The sequence below is a fragment of the Macaca nemestrina genome, chromosome 7, assembly GCF_043159975.1.
Source record: "Macaca nemestrina isolate mMacNem1 chromosome 7, mMacNem.hap1, whole genome shotgun sequence".
Lineage (NCBI taxonomy): Eukaryota > Metazoa > Chordata > Mammalia > Primates > Cercopithecidae > Macaca > Macaca nemestrina.
The window spans coordinates 107629839-107652119 of record NC_092131.1 but is presented as its reverse complement, the minus strand read 5'-3'; the positions used below and the strand labels follow the sequence as shown (position 1 = coordinate 107652119).

The 22281-nt window shown below is 40.0% G+C and overlaps 1 protein-coding gene across 14 annotated transcripts in view; it reads left to right on the top strand.

Moving 5' to 3' along the window:
• The window catches only part of LOC105497484 (cytoplasmic polyadenylation element binding protein 1), a 100029-nt gene that overhangs the window by 39196 nt on the left and 38552 nt on the right, over positions 1 to 22281 (top strand). For 2 of the 14 annotated variants that reach the window (XM_071099322.1, XM_071099319.1), the window contains one exon: positions 20845 to 20937. The exons of the other annotated variants lie outside the window; for them this stretch is intronic. In XM_071099322.1, the coding sequence (XP_070955423.1) occupies positions 20889 to 20937 (49 nt within the window). In that variant the 5' untranslated portion in view covers positions 20845 to 20888. Of the gene's footprint in view, positions 1 to 20844; positions 20938 to 22281 lie in introns of those variants that run through there. 14 annotated transcript variants of the gene reach the window in all.

The following is a 22281-nucleotide window of genomic DNA, read 5'->3' as shown; positions in this document are numbered from 1 at the left end:
GTAGAATTCACCAGTGAAGCTTTCTTGTCCTGGACTGTTCTCTGGGAAGTTTGTTGATGACTAATATGGGCTTTTTGTTCATTAAAAGTGCATTCAGATTGTCTATTTCTTTGAGTTAGTTTTGGTAATTTGTGGCTATAGGATTTGTTCATTTCACCTATGTTTTCTAATTTGTAGGCATATAATTATTCATAGTAATTCTTTTTTTTTTTTTGAGACGGAGTTTTGCTTTTGTTGCCTAGGCTGGAGTGCAATGGGGCGATCTCAGCTCACTGCAACCTCTGTCTCCCAGGTTCAAGTGATTCTCCTGCCTCAGCCTCCCAAGTAACTGAGATTACAGGCATGCGCCATCACGCCTGGCTAATTTTGTATTTTTAGTAGAGATGGGGTTTTTCCATGTTGGATGGGCTGATCTCGAACTCCCGACCTCAGGCGATCCACCCGCCTCAGCCTCCCAAAGTGCTGGGATTACAGGCATGAGCCATCGCGGCCAGCCCATGGTAATTCTTTATATTCTTTGTTTTATTTCTGGAAGGTTGGTAGGAATGTACCCACTTTCATTTCTTCTTGGTTAATCTAGCTCAAGGTTTATCAGTTTTGCAGATCTTTTTCAAAGAACCAACTTCTGTTTTTTTTTTTTATAGTTTTTCTAGATATTATTTATTTTGACTTCAATCTTTGTTGCTTCCTCTACTTGCTTTGTGTTTATTTTTTCTACTTTCTTTAGATAGAGTGTTAGGTTATTGATGATGATGATGATGATGATGATTATTATTATTTTGAGACAGGCTCTAGCTCTGTTGCCCAGGCTGGAGTGCAGTGGTGTGATCACAACTCACTGTAGCTGCAACCTCCCAGGCTCAAGCAATCCTCCCACCTCAGCCTCCTGAGCAGCTGGGACTACAGTTGTACACCACTATGCCTGGCTAATTTATATTTTTTTTGTAGAGGTGGAGTCTCTCACTATGTTGCCTGGGCTGTCTCAAACTCCTGGGCTCAAGTGATCTTCCTACTCAGAGGCTCAAGCCTCTAAAGTTCTGGGATTACAGGTGTGAGCTATGACATCCAGCATAATCTTTAACATAAGATTTTACAACTTTCCAAGTATTATTTTCATTGCATGCCATAAGTTTTAGTATGGTATGTTTCTTCATCTCGAAGTATTTTCTCATTCCCCCGTGATTTCTTCTTTGATCAACTGATGAAGAGTATGTTGTTTAATTTCCACATGTTTTGTGAATTTTTCCAGTTTTCCTTCTGTTACTGACTTCTAATTCTGTTCCTTTGTGGTTGCAGAATGTACTTTGTATGATTTCACCCATGTCACATTTATTGAGACTTTATGGCCTAACATATGGTCTGTCCTGGAGAGTATTTCATATATACTTAAGATTGTGTATTCTTTTGTTGATTGAAGTATCTTGTGTCTGTTCTAGTTGGTTTATGGTGTTCAAGTATACAGTTTCCTTCCTGATACTGTCATCTTGTTCTATACATTACTGAAAGTGCACTATTGATGTTTCCGCCAATAGTGTTACTGTTGAAGTATCTGTTTCTCCTATCATTTCTGTCAGTTTTTGTTGCATATACTTTGGTGGTCTGTGTTAGGTTCATTGGTGTTTATAATTGTTAAATTTTTTTGATAGATTAGCCCTTTTATTATAAAGTGTCCTCCTGTATCTCTAATAACAATTTTTGTCTTAACATCTGTTTTGTCTGGTAATAGGTACAGTTATTCTATATCTCATTTGGTTACTATTTGCAGGGTATACTTTTTTCCATCCTTTTACTTTGAACCTATTTGTGTCTTTTTTTTCCTTGAGACTCGAGTCTCGCTGTGTCGCCCAGGCTGGAGTGCAGTGGCCCAATCTCGGCTCACTGCAACCTCTGCCTCCCAGTTCAAGCAATTCTCCTGTCTCAGCCTCCTCAGTAGCTGGGACTACAGGCACACACCACTATGCCTGGGTAATTTTTGTATTTTTAGTAGAGATGGGGTTTCACCATGTTGGCTAGACTGGTCTTGAACTCCAGACCTCAGGTGATCCACCTGCCTCAGCCTCCCAAAATGCTGGGATTACAGGGGTGAGCCACCGTGCCTAGCCCTGTTTGTGTCTTTGAGTCTTAAAGTGTATCTTCTGTTGTACAGTATATATTTGGATCATGCTTTTAAAAAGGCCATTCTGTCAGTCTGTCATTTATTCAAGGGTTTGATCCATCTACATTTAATATAATTACTGGTAAGATAAGATACACACCTGCCATTTTTCTATTTGTTTTCCATGTCTTGTGTCTTTTTCCCCTATTCTTCCATTACTGCCTTCTTTTTTAAGATACACTCTAGTATAAAATCCTATGCTATTTTAATTTCCTTGTTTCTTTAATTTCCTTGTCGTTCTTGTATATAGTTTCTTTCTTTTTCTTTTTTTAAAAAAGAGACAAAGTCTTGCTCTGTCACCCAGGCTGGTCTCAAACTCCTGGCCTTAAGTGATCTTCCCACCTTGGCTTCCCAAAGTGCTGGGATTGCAGGCATGAGCCGCTGTGCCTGGCCTCTTTTACTGTGTATTTTTAAGGTATTTTCTTAGTAGATGTGCTGAGAACTAGCTTTTTGTTTGTTTGTTTTTGAGACGGAGTCTCGCTCTGTCACCCAGGCTGGAGTGCAGTGGTGCCATCTCGGGTCACTGTAACCCCTCAGCTCCTGGATTCAAGCAATTCTTCTCCCTCAGCCTCCTGAGTAGCTGGGATCACAGGTACCCATCACCACGCCCGGCTGATTTTTTTGATATTTTTAGTAGAGACAAGATTTTGCCATGTTGGCCAGGCTGGTCTCAAACCCCTGAACTCAAGTGATTTGCTTGCCTTGGCCGCCCAAAGTGCTGGGATTACAGGCATGAGTCACCACGCCCAGCCGGAACTAGCACCTTAATTTATATTAACAATCTTGGTCAAATAATACTAATTTTCTTTTCTTTCTTTTTCTTTTTTTTTTTTTTTTAATTTGAGACGGAGGCTCGCTCTGTTGCCCAGGCTGGAGTGCAGTGGCGTGATCTCTGCTTACTGCAAGCTCTGTCTCCCGGGTTCACGTCATTCTCCTGCCTCAGCCTCCCAAGTAGCTGGGACTGTAGGCGCCCACCACCACACCTGGCTAATTTTTTTAGTTTTAGTAGAGGCGGGATTTCACTGTTGTTAGTCAGGATGGTCTCGATTTCCTGACCTTGTGATCCACCCGCCTCAGCCTCCCAAAGTGTTGGGATTACAGGCATGAGCTACCGTGCCTGGCCACCAGTTTTATTTTCAATAGTAAACAGAAACTTTGCACCAGTATCACTTTATTTTCCCCTCCTCTTGTGCTGTTAATGGAATACAAATATGTCTTTTTGTTTTTTTTTTTTTTGAGTTGGGGTTTCACTCTTGTTGCCCAGGCTTGGGTGCAATGGTGCGATCTCTGCGCACCGCAACCTCTGCCTCCCGGGTTCAAGCGATTCTCCTCCCCCAGCCTCCTGAGTAGCTGGGATTACAGGCATGTGGCACCACGCCTGGCTAATTTTGTATTTTTAGTAGATACAGGGATTCTCCATGTTGGTCAGGCTGGTCTCAAACTCCCGACCTTAGGTGATCTGCCCACCTCAGCCTCCCAAAGTGCTAGGATTACAGGCATGAGCCACCGCGCCCGACCACAAATATGTCTTTATACATGGTGTGCCTATCAATACAGATTTATAATTAACTTTAGCTATCTTTTATCTGCTTCCTAGCTTTAATAATTGACAAATGAGAACTTTATAGTGTACAGTATGATGTTGTGATATATGTATACATTGTGAAATGATTAACGCTAATATATTCATCACCTCACATACTTATATTTTTGTGGTGAGATCTCAGCAAGTACAATTATAGAACACATTATATAGTTGTATGCAACTATACAACTATAGTTACCATCATTCTATACAACGGCTCTTCAGAACTGTTTCATCCTAATCAAAACTTAGTACCCTTTGACCAATACCTTCTTATCCCGCCCCCATTCGGTTATCTTTTAAATCTGATAGGAGAAAAAAAAGTTAGACAAAAATATACTGTCTTTTATATTTACGTATGTAGTTATCTTTTTTGGTCTTCTTTATTCATGTGGATTAAAGTAACTGTCTAGCATTCTTTCACTTCACTGGGAAGGGTTCTCTTTAGTATTTGTTGTAGGGGAGGTCTGCTAGTGATAAACTCTCTTTTTGTCTAGGAGTGTCTTAATTTCTCCATTTTTGAAGGATCATGTTGCTGATAAAAAATTCTTGGTTGAGTTTCTTCTTTTAACTGCCTCAGTATGTTATCCTACTGCCTTCTGGCTCCACAGTTTCTGGTAAGAAATCAGCTATTAATGTTATTGAAAATCCCTTGTATGTCATATATGATGATTGCTTCTCTCTTGCAATTTTCCCCATTCTATGTCCCTGGCTTTTGACAGTTTAATGTGTCTTGGTGTAGGTCTCTTTGTGCTTATCCTACTTTCAGTTCATCGGATTTTTTGAATATGTAGATTAATGTTTTTCATCAACGTTTTCTGCCATTATTTCTTCACATATTCTCTTTCCCTCATCTGCTTTGGGACTTCTAATATGTGTATCTTGGTATACTCGACTGTATCGCAGATGTCTCTGAGGCTCTGTACTTTCTTATCCTCAGACTGGATAATCTCAATGTCTATATCTTCAGCCTTCCTGATTTTTCTTTTTAAATCTGCTGTTGAGCCCCTGTAGTGAATTTTTCATTTTAGTTATTATACCTTTCAGTTCTAGAATTTCTAATTGGTTCTTTTTTATATGTAATTTCTGTCTCTTTAGTAATAGTCTCTATGTGGTGAGACATAATTCTCATACTTTAGTTCCTTAGATATGGTTTCTTGTTTCTGTTGTTTGTTTGTTTGTTTTTTGACATGGAGTCTTGCTCCGTCACCCAGGCTGGAGTACAGTGGCATGATCTTGGCTCACTGCAATCTCCGCCTCCTGGGTTCTCGCCATTCTCCTGCCTCAGCCTCCCAAGTCGCTGGGACTACAGGTGCCCACACCATGCACAGCTAATTTTTTGTATTTTTAGTAAAGACAGAGTTTCACCCTGTTAGCCAGGATGGTCTCGATTTCCTGACCTTGTGATATGCCTGCCTTGGCCTCCCAAAGTGCTGGGATTACAGGCGTGAGCCACCATGCCCAGCCTGTTGTTTTGTTTTTTTGTAGCACTGGAACCTTGCTGTGTTGCCCAGGCTTGACTTGAACTCCTGGCCTCAAGTGATCCTTCCTTCTTGGCCTCTCAAAGTGCTGGGATTACAGAGCCACTGTCCACAGCCAGATATGGTATCCTTTAGTTCTTCAAACGTATTTAAAATATCTAGAGTCTTTGTCTAATACATGTAATTTCTGGTCTTTGTCAGGGACCATTTTTAATGATTTTTTTCCCCATGAATGGGCCATACTTGTTTCTTTGAATGTCTCATAAATTTTGTCTTGAAAATTGGACATTGGAAATAATGTAGCAAGTCCAGAAATCGGGTTATCCCTCCTCCATAGGCTGAAGGGTTCTTGTTTGTTGTTGTTTATTTAGTGGCTTTTCTCAGCTAATTCTGTAAACTTTGCATTTTTTTAAATATGTGGCCACTGAAGTCTCTGCTTGGTTATCTTAGTAGTCAGCTAATGATGGACAGAAATTGCCTTACATGCTTAGAACCAGTAAGTTTCCCAGTCTTTGACAAGGGGCCCAGTTGCCCTCCACACTGAGCCAGACAGTTTATAGCCCTGCAGTAGTCTTCACTTCCTGTTTGTACAGAGCCTCAAGGTTAACCAGAAGAGAGAGCTTAGGGCCTTCTAATCTAATGCTTTTTTTTCAAGCATGCAGGTTAGCCTAGATTCCCAGGAATATGTTGAGTTTTTTATAACGCCTCATATTTCATTACCCAGCCTTTTAAGCTTTTTTGGTTAGCCCGTTGAGTTCCTAAATTGTTATCTAATGCCTCAGGCACCTGGGATATTTAATAATTGCCTCTAATTTTTTTTTTTAAAACAAATATTCCGTGGGAAATGGGAAATGGCTAGCTGTACTTGGTGAGCTCGGAGGCAGGTCAGATACAACCGCATAAGTGGGGCCTTGTGTATAATCATGTAAAAGGTCAAGTAATGACAATTCGTTGAGAATGGGGCTTGAGCTCCTAAAAATAATACTGTAATGAACTTTTTTTTTTTTTTTTGAGACAGAGTCTCCCTCCATTGCCCAGGTTGGAGTGTAGTGGCACAATCTTGGCTCACTGTTTTGTCCTTTCATTGGTTTCCAGACTGCTAATTTTTGCTGTGATGCAGCTTGCCGTTTTTCAGGGTTATAGTAGAGCTAGGGAGGAAGGTATGAAAATAATACAAATTAAAAGGCCACAAAGAATGTCGTTCTTACCAAGATTCAGCTATCTTGTTTTTATTTTTTAAACAAATACTCCCCAAATTTCTGCAAGCTTTTGGTTTAATTTCCAGAGTTCTGACAAAGTTTATCGTGACAATTTTTTGCTAGTGTTCTCATTGGTTTTTATTTTTATGTAGGAAGAATTGCCAGAGGTCCTTATTCTGCCATTTCACTAATATTACCCTGATCATTGATTTTATTTTATTTTTATTATTATTATTATTTTTTGAGATGAAGGGTCGCTCTGTTGTCCAGGCTGGAGTGCAGCACATGATCTCAGCTCACTGTAACCTCCATCTTCCGGGTTCAAGCAATTCTTCTGTCTCAGCCTCCTGAGTAGCTGGGATTACAGGCGCCCACCACCATGCCCAGCTAAATTTTGTATTTTTAGTAGAGACAAGTTTTCACCATGTTGGCCAGGCTGGTCTCAAACTCCTGACCTCAAGTGATCTGTTCGCCATGGCCTCACAAAGTGCTGGGATTACAGGCATGAGCCACCGCGCCTGGCCAATTTTATATACATATGTTTCTGGATGCAGAGTCTCTCTCTGTCACTCAGGTAGTGGCACAATCATAGTTCACGGTAACCTCAAACTCCTAGGCTGAAGCAGTCCTCCCATCTGAACCTCCCAAAGCACTTGTATAACAGGCATGAGTCACCATTCTTGGCCCATGGTTTTTAATCTTTTTAATACATTACCAAAGACTGTAAATTTCCCTCTGAGCATGGATTTAAGTGCATTTTATGAGTTGTGAAGTCTTTTTAATTATCATTTAGTTGGGCTCAAGTGATCCACCTGCCTCAGCCTCCCAAAGCACTGGGATTACAGGCATGAACCAACGCGTCCAGCCTATATTTCTTGTTTTTAGGATTCTTCCTGATTTTGGCACACCGAGGATATCCTTTTTTGTTTTCTAATATGGCTACAGATTCTTTAAAATTGACATTTTAGCAGTGGAGGATGAAGGGGAAGCTACAGCATGTATTCTTCCTGGTATCTTAAGCCTTATGAGTATTTTTGCTTGTTGCTAGATTGTCTTCCATGTTAATGACTTAAATATGTCAAGAGGATATATCAAAACTACTTAACAGTTCATATCCTCTTCTTGCCGTGTAAACAAAACTACATGCTTCTTGGGTATCTTCTTGCTAAAAATAATACTGTAATGAATTTTTTTTTTTTTTTTTTTTTGAGACAGAGTCTCCCTCCGTTGCTCAGGTTGGAGTACAGTGGCACAATCTCGGCTCACTGTAACCTCTGCCTCCTGGGTTCAAGTGATTCTCATGCCTCAGCTTCCCGAGTAGCTAGGATTACAGGTGTGCACCACTATGCCCAGCTAATTTTTTGTGTTTTTAATAGAGACGGGGTTTTGCCATGTTGGCCAGGAGTTGAAACTCCTGGCCTCAAGTGATCTGCCCACCTCAGTCTCCCAAAGTGCTGGGATTACAGGTATAAGCTGCAGCACCTGGCCTGTAATGAACATTTTCATGAATTTTTTAGTACATATCTTTTCCAAATTTGGCTTTTTTTTCTCAGATTAAAAGCTTATTAATACTTGCATTTGCAAATTAAATCTTCTCGCGTCAAAAGTTTATTTGCAAGTGAATTCAGTCAGACTATTATGCCATCAAGAGTATAAACCAGTCCAAGTTTCACCACACGCTTGTCTTAACTGCTATATATTTCGTGAGCTTTAGTAAAAATTAGGCCTAATTGTTTTTTGAATCCTTCAAGAATAGGATTGTGATTCTGTGATTGTTAGGATTGTGATTATGTCTCAAGTTGCTTTTAGTCTAGAGTTGCTTTCTCCATCTGCCTCCGCTGTAAATTTTTTGAGAAAAGTAGGTCATGTGTTCTATGAAATTATCTGCAGTACAGATTTTACTGACTGCATTACCGTGGCAGTACTTCACATGTCCCTTGGCCCCCTGTAGTTTCTGTTAATTGGTGATTATAGCTAGAGACTTGAGCAGACTTAGGTTTGACTTTCTTGGCAAGAATACTTAGTAGGTGATCCTGAGTACTTCTGTCTAGTAATATCATCAGACATTGATGGTCACTTCCTAGATACATTAGGGGTTGCCAAATAGCAGTTTTCTAAATCTCTGTTTTTCATTTATTAGTAGATAGCTTTTTTTTTTGAGACAGAGTCCCGCTCTGTTGCCCAGGCTGGAGAACAGTGGCCGGATCTCAGCTCATTGCAAGCTCCGCCTCCCGGGTTTACGCTATTCTCCTGCCTCAGCCTCCCGAGTAGCTGGGACTACAGGCGCCCGCCACCTTGCCCGGCAAGTTTTTTTGTATTTTTTAGTAGAGACGGAGTTTCACCGTGTTAGCCAGGATGATCTCGATCTCCTGACTTCGTGATCCACCCATCTCAGCCTCCCAAAGTGCTGGGATTACAGGCTTGAGCCACCGCACCCAGCCAGTTGATAGCTTGTTTAAAAATAAACTTAATTTCATCAACTATTTGGTAAACCAGAAGAGAACGTTTCTTCACATAATCAAGCACAATTAAATGCCTATTTTTCTTTACTTTCTTTCATAGTATTGAGCTAATTCTCTAGCATTCTCCAGAGCTGACCAGTAAGTTGTTTTTTAGTATCATTGTGAACTCATAGATTTAATGTGTTTGGTGTGTCTTGATCCATTGCAGTTACCCATTTTTGTTTAGATTGTCCAATCTTTGAACAGTGGAGCCTCTTTACACCTGGTAGGATGCCTGTAGCAAAAAGGCAGTAACAATTGTTGATCAGGATGTAGAAAAAGTGAAACTCTTATACATTGCTAATGTGAAATGTTGCAGCTGCTTTGGAAAACAATTTGGCGGTTACTCAAGGTTAAACAAGGAATCACCATGTGACCCAGAAATTCACTCCTTAAGAGAAATGAAAACGCACGTTCATACAAAAACTTGTACATGGGCATTTATAACAGTGTTGTTCATAATATCCCAAATGTGGAAACAACCTAAATGTCTATCAACTGGTGATGAATGGATGAATAGAATGTAGTACAGGCATACCTCATATTATGGTGCTTTATTTTATCATGCTTCACAGATAACAGCATTTTATACAGATTGAAGGTTTGTGGTAATCCTGTGTTGAACAAGTCTGTTGGTGCCATTTTTCAAAAAGTATGTGCTTCCTTCATGTTTCTTTGCCACATTCTGATAATTCTTCCAATATTTCCAACTTTTTTTACTATTGCTTTGCTGCTTCTTGTAATTGTTTTGGCGTGCCACAAACCATTTCCGTGTAAGATGGTGAACTTAATTGATAAACGTTGTGTTTGCTGTGACTGCTCCACCAGTTGGCCGTTCTCCTGTCTCTCTCCTACTTTTCTTGGGCCTCCCTGAGACACAACAAAATTGAAAGTAGGCAAATTAATAACCCTATAGTGGCCTCTAAGTGTTCAAGTGAAGGGAAGAGTCACATGTCTCTCAGTTTACATCAAAAACTAGAAATGATTAATTTTAGTGAGGAAGGCATGTCGAAAGCTGTGGTAGGCCGAAAATTAGGCCTCTTGTTCCAAATAGTCAAGTTGTGAATGCAAAGCACAAGTTCTTGCAGTGAACTAAAAGGGCTACTCTGGTAAGCACATGAATGATAAGAAAGCAAGACAGACTTTTTGCTGATATGGGAAAGATTGAGTAGTCTAGATAGAAGATCAGATCAGCCACAACATTCCCTTAAGCCAAAACCTGATCCAGAGGAAAGGCCCCAGCACTCTTCTGAGAAGGCTGAGAGAGGTGAGGAAGCTGCAGAAGAAAATTTGGAAGCTAGCAGAGGTTAGTTCATGAGGTTTTTCTTTTTCTTTTCTTTTTTTTGGTTCATGAGGTTTAAAGGAAGAATCTGTCTCCGTAACATAAATGTGCAAGATGAAGCAGCAAGTGCTGATGGAGAAGCTGCAGCAGGTTACCCAGAAGATCTAGCTAAGATCATTGGTAAGATGGCTACACTCAACAACAGATTCTCAATGTAGATGAAAATAGCCTTCTCTTGGAAGAAGATGCCATCTAGGACTTTCCTAGCTAGAAAGGAAAAGTCAGTTTCTGGCTTCAAAGCTTTGAAGAACAACAGGCTGATTATCTTGTTACAGGCTAATGACGCTGGCGACTTCAGGTTGAGGCCAGTGCTTACTGACCATTCTGAAGATTCTAGGGCCCTTAAGAAACATGCTAAATCTACTCTCCCTGTGCTCTATAAATGGAACAATAAAGTCATGACAGCACATCTGTTTGCACTATGGTTAACTGAATGTTTAAAGCCCACTGTTGAGACTTCCTGCCCAGACAAAAAGGGATTCCTTTCATAATATTACTACTCATTAACAATGCACTTGGTCACTCGAGCTCTGATGGAGATGTACAAAGAGATTAATGATTTCATGCCTGCTAACATAAGATAAGTTTTGCAGCCTGTGGATCAAGGAGTAATTTTTACTTTCAAGTTTTACTATTGAAAAAATACATTTAATAAGGCTAGAGCTGCCATCCATAGTTATTCCTTTGATGGATCTGGGAGAACCTTCTGGAAAGGACTCATTATTCTAGATGCTCTTAAGAACATTTGTGATTCATGGGAGGAGGTCAGAATATTAACATGAACAGGAATTTGGAAGAAGCTGATTCCAAACTTCATGGATGACTTTGAGGGGTTCACTACTTCGGTGGAGGAAGTAACTACATAGGTGGTGGAAATAGCAAGAGAAGTAGAATTAAAAGTGGAGCCTGAAGATGTGACTGAATTTGCTGCAATCTCATGATAAAACTTGGGATGAATTGCTTCTTACAGATGAATGGTTTCTTGATATAATCTACTCCTGGTGCACATGCTGTGAACATTTTTGTTGAAGACAACAAAGGATTTAGAATTTCCACATAAACTTAGTTGATATAGCAGAGGCAGAGTTAGAGAGGATTGACTCCAATTTTGAAAGTTCTCCTGTGGTGGGTAAAATGCTGTCAAACAGCATCACATGATACAGAGAAATCTTTCATGAAAGGAAGAATCCAACTATGAAGCAAACATCATGGTTGTCTGATTTTAAGAAATTACCACAGTTAACCCAACCCTTAGCAACTACCACTCTTATAAGTCAGCAGCCATGCACATTGAGGCAAGACCCGTCCACCAGCAATGAGATTATGACTCACTGAAGTCTCTGATAATTGTTAGGATTCTTTTTTTTGGAGACGGAGTATTGCTCTGTCACTCAGGATGGAGTGCAGCAGCGCAGTCTTGCCTCACTGTAACCTCTGCATCCCAGCTTCAAGTGATTCTCCTGCCTCAGCCTCCTGAGTAGCTGGGACTACAGGCGTGCACCTCCATGTCCAGTTAATTTTTTTGTATTTTTAGTAGAGACGGGGTTTCACTGTGTTAGCCAGGATGGTCTCGATCTCCTGACCTCTTAATCTGCCTGCCTCGGCCTCCCAAAGTGTTGGGATGACAGGCGTGAGCCACCGCACCTGGCCCAATTGTTAGGATTCTTTAGCAATGAAGTGTTTTAAAATTATGATATGTACTTTTTAAAAAGACATCAATGCTATTACACATTTGATAGACTATAATATAAAAATAACTTTTTTTTTTTTTAGACAATATCTGGCTCTGTCACCCAGGCTGGAGTGCAGTAGTGTAATCTTGGCTCACTGCAACCTCTGCCTCCCAGGTTCAAACTATCGTCCCACCTCAAGCTCCTAGATAGCTGGGATTACAGACATGCCCTACTATGCCCTGTTAATTTTTGTATTTTTGGTAGAAATGGGGTTTCACCATGTAGCCTAGGCTGGTCTCAAACTCATGAGCTCAAGCGATCTGCCCATCTCGGCCTCCCAAAGTGCTAGGAGTACAGGCGTGAGCCATCATGCCTGGCCAAAGAACAACTTTCGTATGCACTGGGAAACCAAAAAGGTTGTGACTCACTTTATTGCAATATTCACTTTGAGGTGATCTGGAACTGAACCCGCAGTATCTCCAAGGTGTACCCATATATCCATTCAATAAAATGTTATTTGGCAATAAAAAGAAATGAAATTCTGGCTGGGCGTGGTGCCTCACGCCTGTAATCCAAGCACTTTGGGAGGCTGAGGCCGGTGGATTACTTGAGCCAGAGTTCGACACCAGCCTGGGAAATATGGCAAAACCCTATCTCTACAAAAAATACAAAAATTAGCCAGATGTGGTGGCACACACTTGTAGTGTCAGCTAATTGGAAGGGTGAGGTGGGAGGATGGCTTGAACCTGGGAAGTAGAGGTTGCAGTGAGCCAAGATAGTGCCACTGCACTCCAGCCTGGGTGACAGAGCCAGATGCTGTCTCAAAAAAAAAAAGTTATTTGGCTTTAAAAAAAACAAAAAAGTTCTGATACAAGCTAAAACAATGATGAATCTTAAAAACATGCTAAGTGAAAAAAAAATTTTAATATTATATGATCTAATTTATGTGAAATAATCCAGAATAGGTAAATCTGTAGAGACAGAAAATAGATTCACAGTTGCCTAGGGGTGGGAGAGGTAAGAGGGAAATGATAGTGTCCTGAAAAGGACATGAACTAGACACTTTTCAAAAGAAGACATACATGTGGACAAGAAGCATATGAAAAAACTTTATAACTGATCATTAGAGAGGTGAAAATCAAGCTGGGCACAGTGACTCATGCCTATAATCCCAGCACTTTGGGAGGCTGAGGTGGGTGGATCACCTGAGGTTTGAGACCAGCCTGGCCAAACATAGTGAAGCCCTGTCTCTACTAAAAATGACAAAAATTAGCCGGGCATGGTGGCAGGCGCCTCTAATCCCAACTACTCGGGAGGCTGAGGCATGAGAATCGTTTGAACCTGGGAGGCAGAGGTTGCGGTGAGCCGAGATCATGCCACTGCACTCCAACCTGGGTGACAGAGCAAGACTTTGTCTCACAACAAAACAAAAAACAGAAATGAAAATCAAAACCACAATAAGATACTATCTCATACTAGTCAGGATGGCTGCAATTAAAAAGTCAAATAATAGATGCTGGCAAGGTTGGGTGGGGGAAAGGGGAACGCTTACACACTGTTGGTGGGAATATAAATTAGTTCAGCCATTGTGGAAAATAGTGTATTGATTCTTCAAAGAGCTAAAAACACTACTTCCATTCAACCCAGCAATCCCATTACTGGGTATATGCCGAAAGGAATATAAATCGTTTTACCATAAAAACACATGCACACGTGTGTTCATTGCAGCACTATTCAAATAGCAAAGACATGGAATCCACCTAAATGCCTGTCAGTGGTAGGCTGGGTAAAGAAAATGTGGTACGTATACACCCTGGAATACTACATAGCTATGAAGAAGGAGATCATGTCCTTTGCAGGAGGCCGTAATGCTTAGCAAACTAACACAGGATCACAAAATCAAATACCACATGTTCTCACAACTGGGAGCTAAATGGTACAGACATATGGACACAAAGAGGGGAACAATAGACACTGGTGCCCATTCGAGGGTGTTGGGTGGGAGAAGGGAGAGGATCAGAAAAAAACAAGCATTGGGTAATAGACTTAACTCTTGGGTGATAATCTGTACAACAAATTCCTGTGACACGAGTTTACCCATATAACAAACCTGCATATGTATCGCTGAACTTAAAAAAAAAATCCCTAGCGACAGACTGCTGAAAGGATACAGTTTCTGTCTATGGCCATACCACTGTGATCGCACCTGATCTCATCTGAAAGGATGTGTGTTTCATTTGGGGATGATGGAATGCTCTAAAATTGTAACCATTGCAGAATTCTGGATGTATTAAAAACCATTGAATTATATAATTTAAATATGTGACCAAGGAGGAAAAAATATGTGTAATGGGTAACAGAAGGTTAACTTTCTTAAATTAACAGAGTTTTCTTAGGAATTAATGAGACTAACAACTTTTTTTTTTCAAAGGGATGGGGGGACACATATGAAAAGACTGTTCTGTACTTCTTTTAGTCAACACTAATAAGCTCTTCTAGATGTTGTGAATACAGACGTGAAAAGGGCAGACACTGTGTCTGCTCTCCTGTAGAAAAGCTATGAAGAAATATGGAGCAGAAACAGAAGTTGTCCCTGGTTATCTGTAGGGAATCCAGGACCTCCTGTGCATACCGAAATCCACAGATGTCGAAGTCCCTGATGTAAAATGGTACAGTATTTGTATCTAACCCATGCATGTCCTCCTGTGTATATACTTTAAACCATCTCTAGATTACTTATATCTAATGCAATGTAAATATTTATACTGTATTGTTAGGGAATACTGACAAAAAAATCTGTACATGTTTAATGCGGACACATTTTAAAAAATATTTTTGATCTGCGGTTGGTTGAATCCACAGATGTGGAACCCACAGGTAGGGAGCGCCAACTGTAATACAATTTTTTTTTTTTTTTTTTTTTTTTTTTTGGAGATGGAGTCTCACTCTGTTGACCAGGCTGGAGTACAGTGGCGCAATCCCGGCTCACTGCAACCTCTCCTGCCTCAGCCTCCTAAGTAGCTGGGACTATGGGTATGTGCCACTATGCCTGGCTAATTTTTGTATTTTTAGTAGAGGGTTTCACCATGTTGGCCAGGCTGGTCCCGAACTCCTGACTTCAAGTGATCCACCCACCTCTGCCTCCCAAAGTGCTAGGGTTACGGGCATGAGCTACCACTCCTGGCCACAATTTCAAATTATACTCAGCAATATGAAAACTAAGCAATGGGATGTGATAAGGAATGATTAGGATGGGGGAAGGGGTTTGTTATTAAATTGCCGCCCCACATACAATTGAGGTCTATCTCTCAGAAAATAACATTTAAGCTGAAGACTGAATAACAAGTAGCCAACCATGCAGAGAAACTGGTTTAAGGCCAGAGCGGGAGTATCTTAAGCAGAGCAAACAGCAGGACCTTGGCATGGGCCTGAACTTGGGATGTTTAGTAGACATCTTGTCCTTCAGCTCAGAACCCCATCATTGATTTAAACACTGGGTTCTATTGTTTACCTGTCAGGTTCATAAAAAGTAAAACTTGGCAAGGGTGCAAAGAAATAGTTCTCATATCGTTGGGAATTTAAACTGGTGTGGCTCTTGGGGCAATTTTGACCAACATCTATCAATTTTAAATGTACTGGATTGTAAGATGTATGCATTTATCAAGTATGCTTGCCCAAGTAAGTCAAGATCAATGTTGAGGGATGTTCATTGCCTTATTTGTTGAAGAAATAAAAACTACTAGAAGAAGCCTGAATGCTTATCAGTGGAGAAATGGTTAGATACATTATGTTCATGGAAGGGACTGCCATGCTGCCATAAGGTAATGAAGTTGATTTCTGTATACAGATATGGAAAGAACTCTTAAAATACTTGAAAGTATATTTTCAATTGAAATGGTATATTTGACCATTTGTGCATATATTTTTTAAAGCTATGTGTATACATGCTTGTATACATAAAAGAATCTTTGAAAAGGTATCTCTGGGGTAGGGAATTGGGTAGAGATAATTCTTCATATCCTCCTTATTTGAAGTTGTACATGCTATTATTTTATTAACTCTTAATGTGGGGATGAATCTCCACATTAAGAAAACCTTTGGGCCGGATGCAGTGGCTCACACCTGTATTCTCACACTTTGGGAGGCTAAGGCAGGTGGATCTCTCTTGAGCCCAGGAGTTCGAGACTAGCCTGGGCAATATGATGAAACCCTGTTTTTACAAAAAAATACAAAAAAAATTAGTTGGATGTGGTGGCCTGTGCCTGTAGTCCTAGCTGCTCCAGAGGCTGAGGTGGGAGGATCGCTTGAGCCTGGGAGGCAGAGGTTGCAGTGAGATGAGATCACACCACTGCATTCCAGCCTGTGTGACAGAGCCAGAGCCTGTCTCAAAACAAAACAAAAAATTTGACCATTATCCTCACAGTAGAATCTTAGAAGTACTAAACTACTTCTGAATGTTTGTACTTAGGTATAAACGTACTCTTAAAACATATGACCAAATAGCATCCCAGAAAAGTTTTTTACTGAATTATTTTCTTAAAAGAAGACAGCTCATCTTTCTTTAAATGTACTTTTTGAAATATATATTGTGAATTCTTTTGTCAGAGAGCCATACCCAGATTATAATTTCTTAAAATTATCTGAATATTTTTTGAGAAGTTTACATTTGCTATAAACAATTTGAAAATTTTAGTAAAGATTTATATGTGCTGCTACCTGTAGTCTACTTCAGTTGTTTTTGATCTTTGAGTTCTGTCCGTATTTCTGAATGTCTTCATGCAGCTGTAGTCTTGCCTTTATACGACTTTCTTTCTTTCCTCAACCACTTAAGTATTCTCCTTTGTCGTATGCTGAGGTATATATTTTAATGGCTAAGTTCGTAGTCCATTTTGACAGAATAGTTATTTTCAGTTTTCACAATTGATTGCATTGTGACAGGCATCTTTGTAAGTAAATCTTTCCTAACGTTTATGAGTATTTAGAGAGATTCTTATAATACAGTTACCAAGTTGAAGAGTTTTGATATTGTTAAAATTCTTGATGGTTGCATTCTTGGTGGAGATACTCTCCTTCTGTGTGATTCTCTCAGCAGTTGGAGAGTCCTGTCTAACCATATACATAGAGAAGAAAAAATTACCTAAATGGCTCATCACCATTGAATATTGTAACTGTAATTTTTCAGGTTTGGTAAGCAGAATTCTCATATTCCCATTTTCGTTATAAGCAGAACAGTTATTTTTTCTGTTAGTCTTTTAAATCTTTTCCTATATTGAATTTCCTGATAATCTTTTTTACAACTAGAGGATAGCAACTATTGAAACTGTCTTAAAGACAATTGCAATTCCTTCCCTGTTGCAAAGTTAAAGATATGTAGTATGTTGGTTCATCATCATCTAGTTCCTAATGAATAAAATCCCTTGGGGAAAATGCTATAAGTCAGGCTTAGGGCAGCAGACATCCTTACTAGCAACTTTAACTCTTTAAAATGTTAAAGAAGGCTAGGAATAGTAATCATCTTGAATTCACACCTATGCAGTTCCATGTCCCTAAGTATAGAGGGGAGTGTGTGTGCATGGTATGTGTGAATCTAAATTTAGAATAGCTGTGAAACCAGCCTGAACCTACAACTTCCTTAGATTCTTTCCCAATGAACACAGAAATACAAACTAACTGTAAGTGGTCTACTCATTTTCATGCAGGTTGATTGAAGTTAGTTTTTACCAGCAATCTGACTGTCTTGGACAAAAATGTAGCTTAGGTAACTTTTGGTTCCGACTGAAAACGCAGAGAAGGAGAGATCAAATTTATTTTATGCAATCTTTTTTTTTTTTTTTTTTAAAGGAAAACAACATTTAAAACTAGAGGCCTCTGTAAATCGTCTAGTTTAAAGCACTTTAAATGTAGTGCTTAGAAAAGTGTAACAAAATTATTTTTAGAGTATTCCTTCTTTTAGGGTATTTCTCTTTCTAGAGGACAATAAGTACTGGCTTATTGATGCAAAGTAAAAGCCACAGTATAAGAACTCATTCTTAAAGAGGGCAAAGGATATAAACTGAAAATTGATAGCTAGTGGCTTTTTTTTTTCTATCTGAAAAAAATGCTTCAACCTTCCAATCAAATTAGATTAACACTGCAAATGAGATTAACAAATATCTGAAAGGCATACTTACCCAAGGAAATTCTAACTACTGTTACCCCATTAGGCCAGAAACCATCTTACATACTTTTGTATACTGATGTCTCTTTCCTTCCTGGCACCTCACTCACAATTATACTTTATCACTTATACCATTATCAGGTTTTTCTCTACCACTACAATAGTAACCCCAAAAAGACAAGAGCTGTAACTGTTTTTTTTTTTTTCTTCACTTATATCCTGGTTGCCTAGCTAGTGCCTGACACTCAAGATTCTCATTTATTAATTAGTGTATTTTTTGACCTATCATATTGGCAGAACTTAAAGTTGAATAGTACCAGTGTTGGTAACAGTGTTCACAAATGCATAGAAAATGGTACAAAAGGAATATCTCGAACTGTTCTTTCAGAGAAAAGAGTAGGATTGAGGACAAGGAACATTGCAGAGAAGTGAAAGTGAGCATCTTTTACTTATTACTTGTGTGCTTTTTAAAAAACAACAAGATGGAATTTTACAGTATTACTATATAAAGGGCATGGTTGGGGAAGGGCTTGGGTTTTGAGTGAGATCTGAGTGCTTGGTCAAATTGCTTCACCTTTTTTGTGCCATGGCTTTAATGCTTGTAAAGTGGATGTAATGCCTGTCTTCTCCATGGGGTTGTATTGAGGAATGTGGTGATAGTTGTAAGTTGCCTAGTTCTCCCTGGACTTCAAAAATAAGTTTCCTGCTCTTTTTCTCCCTTGAAAAATAGAGAATGTGATGTTTCATTTAAATTTTGAAAGTCTTATTCTGCATGGTACCATCCCCATCTGCTGGAATGTCCAGACTTTGCCACTGAAAGCTTAATTGTTGGTTGTGTCTTAATCACAGTCTGGATTACTTCCACTTTGGAGAATATGGTCTAGTTTCCAAACGTAGATATGTTGCATCATTTTGTTTAGAGAATAAATGAGTACATTTATGGGGGTAGAGTGAACTATGCAGAGATCAGCACTTAAGGCTTCTAGAATTAGTACTGGGCGCAGGGTCTTTCTACTGTGAAATAAAGGACTTCCACTAAATGGCCTCCAAAGTCCCTCTTATTTTTAATGTTTTGTGGCTTATTTAAATTTATGATCCTAATTTCATTTTGTCATTGAACTCCTGATGTCAAATTTGAAATCTAATATGGGCTTTTATCTGCAAAAACAACTCAAGTTTATTTAGGGGATGTTAAGTCACCTTACCCAGTTTAATAGCTTGCATTTTTTTTTTCTTGTTACAGTATGTTCACTGTAAAAAAAAAAAAAAAAGAAGAAGAAGAAAACAGACAAATTAGGGGAAAAAAAAATCACGTCATCTTACTACCCAGAAATAACTATTGTTAACATTTTGGTGTATCTCTCCAGTTTTTTTTTTTTTTTTCCAAACATGTATATTAACTCTTTTGAACACACTGTTTGCCTCTTTATCTTTTATCTTTCTGTGTTTATTTTTTATATCTCTTTTCAAGGCTACGTAGCATTTTATTGTGTAGATAGATGCATTATGGGATTTTTTTTTTTTGAATGGAGTCTTGCTCTGTTTTGCCCAGGCTGAAGTGCAGTGGCGTGATCTTGGCTCACTGTTACCTCCGCCTCCCAGGTTCAAGTGATTCTCCTGCCTCAGCCTCCAGAGTAGCTGAGATTACAGGTGCCCACCACCACGCCTGGCTAATTTTTGTATTTTTAGTAGAGATGGGATTTCACCATGTTGGCCAGGCAGGTCTTGAACTCCTGACCTCACGTGATCCACCCACCTTTGCCTCCCAAAGTGCTGGGATTAAAGGTATGAGCCACTGCACCCGGCCTGTGTTATGGGATTCTTAACCTGGTTACATGGATAGAATTCAGGGGGTCCAATAATTTAGACAGGTAAAAACTTGTATCTTTATATTCAGTGATGTTTAACTGAAACGTAGCCTTTTTTTTTTTTTTTTTGTGACGGAGTCTCATTCTGTCGCCCAGGCTGGAGTGCAGTGGTGTGATCTCCACTCACTGCAAGCTCTGCCTGCCAGGTTCATGCCATTCTTCTGCCTCAGCCTCCTGAGTAGCTGGTACTACAAGCGCCCACCACTATGCCCGGCTAATTTTTTGTATTTTTAGTAGAGACTGGGTTTCACCGTGTTAGCCAGGATGTTCTCCAGCTCCTGACCTCGTGATTTGCCCGCCTTGGCCTCCCAAAATTCTGAGATTACAGGCGTGAGCCACCGTGCCCGGCCGCATTTCTTTTAACTGTAAGTTTAGGCAACAAGTCACAATATTAGCAGGACCTAATAATTTGGTATCAATAGGATGATCAGACAATTCATATTGATGCCTTTATTGTACACATCTTGTACATATTTGACATTTATTTACTATTTCAATATTATTACTATTTTGTATGTTTAGAAACATTTTTCTTAGGTTTCCATAGGTTTTAGCAGACTGCCAAACGGTTCATGATACAAAAAAGGTTAAGAACCTCTGGCTTTCAGTCTTCGTATTTTGGAGTTTGTTTAAATAGGTGCCTATTTTATACACTAATAAGAAGTACCTGAAGTTAAAGCATTTGCCTGCATCTGTGATTATTTGGACATAGGATGAATTTCTAAAAGTAGTATTTCTTTATCAAGTAATAAATATCTTTTCGAAGCTTTCCATGTTTTTGTCAGATTACTCTCCACAATGTTGTACCAACTTACTCTCTATATGGAATACATGGAAATACCCTGCCCTCCTGTTTTAAATAACTGGCTTTTATATTCTGTAGATGCATTTGTGGTTGGCACTGTAAAGGGTCTCCAATTTGATGTGATGTTTAAGGAACTTCTGCAGACCCCAAATTTGAACAGCGTAGTGTCAGGTAAAGTAACGTTTCATTGTGTTTTAGTTATACTAGTTTTACTAAAACTAGTTTTTACCTACAACCTAGATGGCATGTTATATTCAAGGACTCTGAACCATAGTCTTCAGGATGGTCTGCTTCAGAACTCTCCCATACCATAAGCAATAGATTGGATGATGCTAGCCTTGAATCATCAGTTGTCTTTTTTGCTCTCCATGGGTAAGAAGTAAAATTATCACCTTTGAAAGTAATATATGCACATGGCAGCAAAATCTTAGAAACACCAGAATGTGAAATTGACTTTCTGCTGAGTAAGTAGCAGATTGTGGAGAGAGTAGTGGGGAGGGTGAGGGAGTTAGTGTTAAGAATTGAACTCCTGGCCGGGCGCGGTGGCTCAAGCCTGTAATCCCAGCACTTTGGGAGGCCGAGACGGGCGGATCACGAGGTCAGGAGATCGAGACCATCCTGGCTAACACAATGAAACCCCGTCTCCACTAAAAATACAAAAAAATTAGCCGGGCGTGGTGGTGGCGCCTGTAGTCCCAGCTACTCGGGAGGCTGAGGCAGGAGAATGGCGGGAACCCGGGAGGCGGAGCTTGCAGTGAGCCGAGATCGCGCCACTGCACTCCAGCCTGGGCGACAGAGCGAGACTCCGCCTCAAAAAAAAAAAAAAAAAAAAAAAAAGAATTGAACTGCAGCACTTTGGGAGGCCAAGGCGGGCAGATCATGAGGTCAGGAGATCGAGACCATGCTGGCTAACACGGTGAAACCCAGTCTCTACTAAAAATACAAAAACGTAGCCAAGCGTGGTGGCGGGCGTCTGCAGTCCCAGCTACTCAGGAGACTGAGGCAGGAGAATGGCGTGAACCCGGGAGGCAGAGCTTGCAGTGAGTGGGGATCGCACGACTGCACTCCAGCCTGGGCGACAGAGGGAGACTCCGTCTCAAAAAAAAAAAAAAATTGAACTTCTAGTATGATGGGATGGGTTTAGTACACAGCATGTGGACCTGAGTGCAGAAAAGGGATCCTTTGCTAACTTACTGATAAAACAGGTCTGAGTAGGGTTATTATGTATGAGTGTAGACCTGGGTCTAGAACGTGTCCCATCGTGGGAGAGGGGTCGGGGGAGCAGTTAGTCCCTGTATTTGAGACCAACAAATTGAGATTTGGATCTCACCTCTGCCTTTTAGTAGCTTTGTGGCTTATGGCCATCTCTGAGCCTCGTGTGCTTTCTTCTAAAAAAAAAGATGGGTGGTGGCGAGGAATTTGACAAGGTGGTCTGGTCTTCAAGCTTCGTTCCTGCTTTCTTTTGTGGCTGACTTTCTCAGCTGGTGCCAGGACATTAAGGGCTTTTGTCCCAGA